The sequence below is a fragment of the Camelus bactrianus genome, chromosome 2 (assembly GCF_048773025.1).
Source record: "Camelus bactrianus isolate YW-2024 breed Bactrian camel chromosome 2, ASM4877302v1, whole genome shotgun sequence".
Classification (NCBI taxonomy): Eukaryota; Metazoa; Chordata; class Mammalia; order Artiodactyla; family Camelidae; genus Camelus; species Camelus bactrianus.
This window is the reverse complement of record NC_133540.1, coordinates 98,124,453-98,133,210: the sequence shown is the minus strand read 5'-3', so window position 1 is coordinate 98,133,210 and position 8,758 is coordinate 98,124,453. Positions and strand designations below refer to the sequence as shown.

General features: G+C 38.4%; 1 protein-coding gene across 6 annotated transcripts in view; it reads left to right on the top strand.

Annotated features, from left to right (window-relative positions):
• The first annotated feature begins 209 nt into the window (after positions 1-209).
• Positions 210-8,758, top strand: part of EXOC1 (exocyst complex component 1) — a 45,395-nt gene continuing 36,846 nt past the window's right edge. For 2 of the 6 annotated variants that reach the window (XM_074347454.1, XM_074347465.1), the window contains exons 1-4: positions 225-515; positions 4,493-4,626; positions 5,343-5,473; positions 8,369-8,528. In XM_074347454.1, coding sequence (XP_074203555.1) covers positions 4,503-4,626; positions 5,343-5,473; positions 8,369-8,528 — 415 coding nt within the window. In that variant the 5' untranslated portion in view covers positions 225-515; positions 4,493-4,502. Of the gene's footprint in view, positions 516-4,492; positions 4,627-5,342; positions 5,474-8,368; positions 8,529-8,758 lie in introns of all 6 variants that reach the window. The other 4 variants (XM_074347476.1, XM_074347471.1, XM_074347461.1 and 1 more) reach the window with 3 other exon arrangements.

Sequence of the window (8,758 nt, the reverse complement as noted above, 5' to 3'; positions counted from 1 at the left end):
AATAACTCTCGTAAAGAAAGATGCAGCACCGAGCTCCCAGGTCGGAGGCAGGCTAGGTGCGATGAGGCCCTGCCCCTGCCTGTCCTTGACACGCCCCTCGGGCGAGACCTGCCCCGCCCCCCCAACCTCGTCCAGGCCAGCGGCGTCTCCTTCCTTCTCTACGCGGCGGACTTCCGGCGCGGAGGCTTGTCACGTGGCCGGATATGGGAAGTGGTGGCGGAACCGCGGCTTCCCGATCGCTGCTCAATTGTGGGGCGCATCCTAGGAGCGGTGGCCGCCCTAGCCCTGGGCTGTCTCGGTCTAGGAGGACCCGGCTCGGCACGGCAGGGCTCAGTCCGGCCTCGCGGTAAGCCTTCAGCCGCGGCTGCCCCGTAGTCCTGGCGGCGGCGGACAGACGAGCGGACAGGTGGACGCCGAGGTCTGAGGCGGCTCCCCGGTCCCGCTGCTGGCTCAGCGGCCGGGGTCGGTACCGCTGCCTCTGCCGTCGCGCCCCCTTCTCTTCCCTGCCTGTCTGGGTAAGACGCAGAGTCCGGGCGGAGCACCCCCGACCCCTTGCTGTCCTGGGGGCTGGGAGGGCAAGCCTTTCACATCCCTTTCCGGTCCCGCCCATAGGAACCAGATTTCACTGTAAAAACTGGCCTAGATCAGTTAACTCTGGCATAGACCAGGAGAAGGGGCGTGGCAGTGCCTTCCCCTTCTTTGTTCAATTTCACATTTTATTGTCAGTCTCTTAAGTGAATTTCCCTGTCTCCTTGCACCGTGTTATCTTCTGGAGGACAGTGCTCCCCGTGCTAAGATGTCTCTATAGCACACGAAGTCCAGCCAACACTCACTGACACGGCACTCCCACTGACAAGTTAGTTATCACACACTGTAATGATACAGCTAAATTTAAGGAAATAAGAACCAACATCGAGTATTGAGGCTGACTGCCTCTGGAATGTGGTCGGACTTGGGTGCTTAAACCTGGAAAACAGTTTTGGAGGATCTCTAATGATTTATTCACTGGCTTACCAAAAAGTACTGTAAAGAGTGGAGAGTTAATCACTGCACCCTTAGAATGCAGGTACCACTGGAGCGTGGATCATCCTGTCTTTGTGAACATGCCTGTCGTATTCACCAGTGTAACCTAGAACTGTGCCTGGTACTTAGTAGGCATCAATATTTGCTGAACGAATGGAGGGTCACATAGTGCGTTTCATTATGACAAACTCTTTAATGAGCTATGCCCAGTCCTCTCTCTTGTTTTACCACTTACCATACAGTCAGTCCTTGCATTGGACCAAAGAGGGACTGTGGTAGATGCTGGCTACTATTTAGTCATTCATTTAACTTGTGCCCTCAAGAGGTTTTGGGAAGTACCTGCTAAGAAAAAACACAGAACTGCTAGGACAACCCCCTCCACACCACCAAGCCACCGCCCTACAGCAGCCCCCTCTTTCAAGAGAGTTCTTGAGATCCAGGAACCTGTAGTTTCATGAACCAATTAGACAGCATTTGCTTGATTGTTTAGTAAATGCAATAAGTGCCATAGAAATTAAGAGGGATCAATTTGGATTAAGATCTTTATTAAATCAACTTCATATAAACCATGGAGTGTAATTAGGGTTTGGATAGGTAATATTCCCTGCATAGAAAAGCACCTAAGCAAAGGTTCAAAGACCAAAATGAACAGAGGGCTTGGGGAGTGGAGGGTTTGTATTTGGGAACATTAGGAAAATGTTGAGTAAGAGCATATTGTGATGAAAGCTGTGTTTTAAAATTATTGTTCAGAGTTTTAGGATTGCGGAAGCTTGCAAAGAGAGAACTACATACCGTCATGTTAAATAGATATAGTTGATGTGAACCTGGTTAGTGTGTTGGCAGTGGGAACAGAAACTTGAGGGGAAATTAATAGAATGCTTTAGTTCTCATGTTTTTTGATGCTGTCATTTTGGTTAATTTATTAAATGCCTACTATGTTTTTGCCAAGTTCTAGAAATACAAAGATGAATGAGATATGGTTCTTGCCTGCAAGGAAATACTTTGAATGGGAGAGAGACTACAACTAGCTGAACAATATGATTTGTAAGTGCTGTATTAGCAGAGTAGAGGGGAAATTTTAGAGAAGTAGAAAAGAAATTATCTTTTTTAAGTGTGTGACTACTTCACAGCAGAGGTGACATTTTAGCAGGATCTTGAGGATGAGTTGGAATTTCCCAAGGAGAAAAGAATTTCAGGAAGAGGAAATTGCATGAACAAAAGCCTGAGACAAAAGCAAACTGGCCAGTATCCAGTGTGGCTTGGGCATAGGATAGATTCAAGCTTTTTGCACAAGTGTGAAGGCCCTAGAACTTATTAAGAGATGGTAACATGGACATTTTATAACAGGTGAAATGGAGATTAAGATGGTAACAATGTAGAGATGAGGGAGAAAGCAGGTGGGAACACTTGTACTTCATGCTTCTGTATTCTCTGCAGGGTAGAGGGTGAAGTTGTTTGTGGAGGAGGCTGACAGTAGAGCTGGGGGCTGAAGGAGAGAAATGAGGATTTGCAACACCGATGGGGAGTAGAGAAGGAATCATCAAAGGAAACATTAAAGAATTGCTGAGCAACATTGAAAGCTTAACTTTGATTGGATTTAAATATTTGTAATGAAGACAATGAAAATGGATGTGAGGCCTTCTTATGTGGCATATGGTAGCCCAAGAGAAGTGGAGGAAAATACAGTTTATGGAGACCGATGAACAGGCTGAACTGGTCTACAGGAGTAATACCCTTGAAGGGGCTAGTGTGGGTGTAGGGAAATGAACACTGCTTCCAGGCTAAGGTGGAAAAGAAATTAAGCTTGGAGAGGCCAAATGGACTGAGAACAAGAAGGAGGGGGAGGTCAGAGGACCAGAGGCTGAGATGAAATGAAAGAGGGATGGAAGTGGGAAGATGGGATTTTTGTGAGGAAAGCAATTTTTTTGAATTGCAGCAGAGATAAAAGTTTTAATGATTGAGTAAAACATAGGAGATGCCTAGTTTACAAAAATGTCATTGTGTTATAAAAATTCATTCTGTCATTTATTTAAAACTCATAATTTCTTCATTTTCCATAAGAACAGTGTTAGAAGTAAATTTCTTCAGCAACCTCACATGTATGAAATACTATTCACTTGCATTGGAAAAAAATATATATATATACACACACACAAATATCTATACAGTATATTCAAAAAATAAAATTGAAAGATTTTTTTGGAAATATTTAACTTAAGTTGATATTTGGAAAAAAACATTGAATTAGGTGAGGAAAAGGAGACAAGTGGAAACCCATTTTCTTATAACAGCTTTATTGCAATGTAAGTAATATACCAGAAAATTCACCCTTTTCAAGTATATAAGTCAGTGGTTTTTTTAAGAATATTCACAAGGTTATACAGTCATCACTGCTGTCTAATGCAAGGACATTTTCATCACCCCAAAAAAGAAAACCCATTCCCATTAGCAGTCACTCCCCAATCTTCCTTCCCCCAGCCACTGGCAACCACAAATGATTCTGTCTGTATGGATTTGTCTACTGTGGACATTTCATATAAATGAAGTCATAAAGCATGTGGTCCTTTGTAACTGGCTTCTTTCAGTTAGTGTAATGTTTTCAGGACTCATCAATGTTGTAGTGTGTATCAATCCTTTGTTCCTTTTTATGGCCAAATAATATTCCACTGTATAGATATATTTCATTTTGCTGTTCCTCAGGACATTTGAGTTGTTTCAACTTTTTGGCTATTATGAATCATGCTATTGTGAATATTTACGTACACATTTTTGTGTGGACATATGTTTTCATTTCTCTTGAATATATACCTAGGAGTGGAATTTCTCAATCATATGATGATTCCATGTTTAAGTTTTTGAGAAACCATCAAACTTTTCCAAAGTGGCTGCATCATTTAACAGTCACCAGCAAAATACAAGTGTTCCTTTCTCTCTGCACCTTTACCAGCACTTGCCTTTTTAATTTTAGCCATCCTAGTAGGTGTAAAGTGGTAGGTATCTTGTGTTTTTGATTTGCGTTTCCCTAGTGGCAAATGATGTTGAGCATCTTGCCATGTGCTTATTGGCCATTTGTATGTCTTCCATGGAGAAATGTCTATTCAGATCCTTTGCTCAGTTTTTAATTGGGTTTTTTATCTTTTTATTGTTAATTAGTGAGAGTTCTTATATAGGAAATTCATATTTAAAGATTGAGCATGGGTTCTTTAATTTTTTTCTTAAATCTTTTTTTTTAACATTATAATATTTGGTAAGCACTTCCAAAGATTTTGGAGTTTAATAACACTGGTTCTCTTATTTCTCTTCGAAACATACAGCTTTTTATTTTTGCGATGTATCTGTATTAATGTATTACATCATTCATCTATGCTCATTAGCCATAACTAAGATCATTTTTTAATCTTAAATGGAATACTGTAAGATAGAACGATTTTAAGAATGAGTTTGATATCTATACTCTGAATTTTTTCAGCTGAGTAAAGATGACAGCAATCAAGCATGCATTACAAAGAGACATTTTTACTCCAAATGACGAACGCCTGCTGAGTATTGTCAATGTCTGCAAAGCAGGGAAAAAGAAAAAGAACTGTTTTTTGTGTGCCACAGGTGGGTATTTAGTAAAGAAAAGTTCTTGTTTGGCATTTTTTTGTTCTTTTATTCCCTAGGGGACATTTTCTTGTTACTTAAAATATTCTCATTGTCTCTATCATTGGAAAAACTGTTGGGCCAACAAATTCATCTTTTTCAATTATCTTTAATTAAATCTTAAGTAGATACAAAAGCATTTCTATAATATATGTATAAGGTGTGGACACTTGTGTACCCATCACCCAGGATAAGAATACTGCCATGACTTCTGAAGTGTCCTGTATGCCCCGCCCTGATCCCATTCCCCTCCCTCCCTCATTAAGAGGTAATTAGTATCCAAAACTTTAGTATTTCCTTGCTTTTCTTTATCATTTTATCACATTTATTTGTAACCTTGAATAATACATTGTTAGATTTGCATGTCTTTGAACTTTACGTAAATTGAATTGTAGCGCATGTATTCATTTGTGACTTTGGCCCAAATTTTTTTCTTATTGTTGAGTTTTAAGAGTTTAACTTTTCAAGGAATCTGCCTCTGACACTCTATAGTCTGATTTAGATTCTTCCATTGTATTCTGTGTATTCCTCAATCATAGCGTTTGTTTTGAAACATTATTCCAGTTTTAGTATCACGTACAGGCACCTGACAGCTATATTTGCAATGGGTGAATGAATAAATGAAGCATGAGTAAATGAATAATGTTTCTAATGAAAATGTGTGTTTTATTCAACAGTGACAACTGAACGCCCTGTGCAGGTGAAGGTGGTCAAAGTCAAGAAATCTGATAAAGGAGATTTCTACAAAAGGCAGATTGCCTGGACCCTTCGAGACCTTGCTGTGGTAGATGCCAAGGATGCCATTAAAGTATGTTTTTCTGAGTTCTTTGACCTCTGTTCAGAAAGCATCTTTCATTTTATAACATAGTATGATGTCTTTTAAGGTGATCTAAACTTGTTCTTAACCCAGTGGGTCTCCACATAACCAATAATTATCTAAAGTGTATTGTCCAACCATCCATTCTCCACTCCTCCCTCTCAGACTACTAAAAATAAGTACATAGCTAAGCTTGTTTCATTGTCTGTGCTTTGTTTTGAACTACAATTATGTTTGTTCACAAGCTACACAAACTAGAGTGAAATAACCTTGACCCTGTATGTTTCTTTATTTAGGTTTGGTATCCTTAGTATACACTAGCATGGATTTTAAAGTGGTGTGTTGTATGAGTAGTTTTTTCAAAAATCATTGTTTTGGTAAAACCTGGTTCAAAATCACATAACTATAACCAGAGTGAACCTTCCTTGGGTAGGACTCACAAATCAATGAAGAGTCACCAGCTGAGGCAGCCATACTGGCCCTTTGAAGCTACGGTTTGAATCTTGTGGCTCAAGTAATAGGAATGATGGTGAGTTACACACCTTATTTTCAGGAATTTAAAGAATGAGACGTAAGAATATAATCTTCCACCTTTCACCTAAGTAACACTCGAACTTCAAGGAAGTTGCATCATGTGATGATCGTGATAAAGGACCACCTTTATTCCTGACCGTTCAAGGCTTTTCACAGCAATACCCCTTTTTAAAAGAAATCAAGTAGAGTTCCTGGGGTTAAACTGGGTGCTTCTCTCTTCAGCCTCTCTGACGCTGCCCCTGATCTTCCTCTGCAACCCAGAGGCACCCCCAGAACTCTAGGGAATGCTTTGTACCACATCTGCTTATCCTGTTGATGGGGCTGATAGCAAGGCTTACGGTGCTGTCACTACAGGTGCCCTTTGATTTAACTCTACATGTCTTATACATTTATTTAAAAGGCACAGAGAAATGAAACTGCCTTTGTAGAGCAGTCTGATAAAAGTCTGATTTTATCCTTACCCTGGTACAAACCTCTGAGGAACTAAAAGCTGGACAAAATGAGAGGCAGTTTTGTCAAATGCAAAAAAATTTTTTAATGAAGCAAAAACAACTTTAGGAGAGTCCTGCATATCTGTAGAGTTCAGATTTCTTCCAAGTATAGAGAATTCCAAGTGTAGATCCTTTTCTTTAAGTATTTTAGGCAAACTGGGTCTTGACTTTCTCCCTAAAGAGCACCCAATTTTTACAAAAATGTGAGATATGGAAAACAGGGTCCAACAGGTGCTTTAAGTGTGGGTGCATATGCATTTGGAAAGAACATTAAAATGAGATTTTTTTTAAAAACCACTTTAACAACTTATTTAATAAATAATTTCTGTTATCATGGGAAAGATCAAGAGCAGAGATTTTCTGTTTAAGAGAAAATACTTTCAGGGCTTTTTAGAAACTCGCCTTTCTTAAAAAGCCTTTTTCTCTTCAGTAGTTTCACACTTGTAACCCATTGACTTGTGTAATTCACTCACATTGCTAAATGCTCATTTGAATGCTTTCTTCACAGCTGATGCCTCATTGCTGACTTGCTTAATGGATTTTTTTTTCATTTTATGCAGGCACCTTGGTGTGTGTACGCTATAAATGGATATAAAACATAAAATTTTTATACGTAGCCTAACAGCCATTTAGCATCACACATTGATTTGTGTGAGTGTTGCCACTGGAGCACTCAGCCTCTTTTATGGCATTTTGGGAAGTATTCCCAGGGAAGAGATCATTTCCCATCAAGTTTCGTATTAGTTGCCAAGACTCTTAGATTTCCTTATAAGCACTAATGCAATTACCTTTTCATTGTTAATGCAGGTTTTTAATCTTTTGACACTTCAGTTCTGCTTATTGAGCTATAAATTAGTTAGTACATCCATGCTTCTGTAATATGATTGTACCTTAGGTCAAGTCTCCATCCCTAAATTATCCCGGTCTTCACGATGGAAGTCTGATGTAACTTCCCTTGTCTCTATGGTCTTTATTTGCATTTTATTTCCCCTAAATAACACTTTAAATTAATTGAATATGTTATTAGTCTTCTGTAGAACATTAAGGACCAGTTTTTTAATTCCTTGGATATGAAGAAAATTATGTGTCTATATGTCTTCATTTTTTATATAGCAGTCAAGTAGTTCTGCATTTAAGGGGGAATATCAGGGCTTGAGATTACCTCTGTAATGTGGCTTAAGAGACATGTAGAGAATATAATGCAGTTCTCTCACGTCAGCTGAACTAATTTTTCATTTGAAAGGACCTTCAGGCCACTAGGATTTTTGACTTTTAAGACACCTTTAATCATTCTATATTTTCAGAATTGAAAACAGGAGCAGTCCCTACTTTCCACCTCATTTGTTCTAGGAAACCACACAAGGATATAGACTATTTTTTTCTCATGTGTTACAATGAAAAGATATATATTTTATCAAGGAATTAATATCAAATCACAGTTATGAATAATAGCACATTGTTAAAGACAAAGTGTAACTCTAAAACCCTGTAGGCAACTTAAAAAGAAAAATTAGATCCAAATCAAAACTGGAGACCACTGTCGTCTTATAAACTAGGAACCTGAGACACAGCCATTAAGTAGACATCCTATACCTTCACTCATACACCTAAGGGACATAGAAAGGAAATTAGCAGAACACTGTGTTTTTTTATCCAGCTTTTTGGGGGAGATAAACAAAGTTTTTGCTATAAATTTAATTCTCTGAACCATTCTCCGCAAGTCACTTAGCTGATTTTTAAAGGTGATTTTTCTTTTTCAAGAACAGCTTTAACTTCTTTTTGTTTTATTGAAATGTCAATTTTACCATAATAAAAAGGGGGTGTGATCAAAAACAATATCTTTTATATATTTTTATTTCAGGAAAACCCTGAATTTGATTTACATTTTGAAAAAATATATAAATGGGTTGCCAGCAGCACTGCTGAAAAGAATGCATTTATTTCATGCATTTGGAAATTGAATCAACGATATCTCCGGAAGAAAATTGATTTTGTCAATGTTAGCTCACAACTTTTGGAAGGTAAAGTTAAAATGTACATGTAAAGTCAACTGTATGTATAAGTGAATATATAATTTGGCATTGTTTAAAGTAATTAAAGCTCTGCATTATCTTTTTTGTAAAGGAATTATAAAATAATTTTTCTTATCACCTAAGTAATGCTTGTTTATTATAGACAATTGATGCATAAATTAAGTGAAAATCGCTTATAAACTAATCCTCCGAGGTAACTACTGTTAACATTTTGTTAG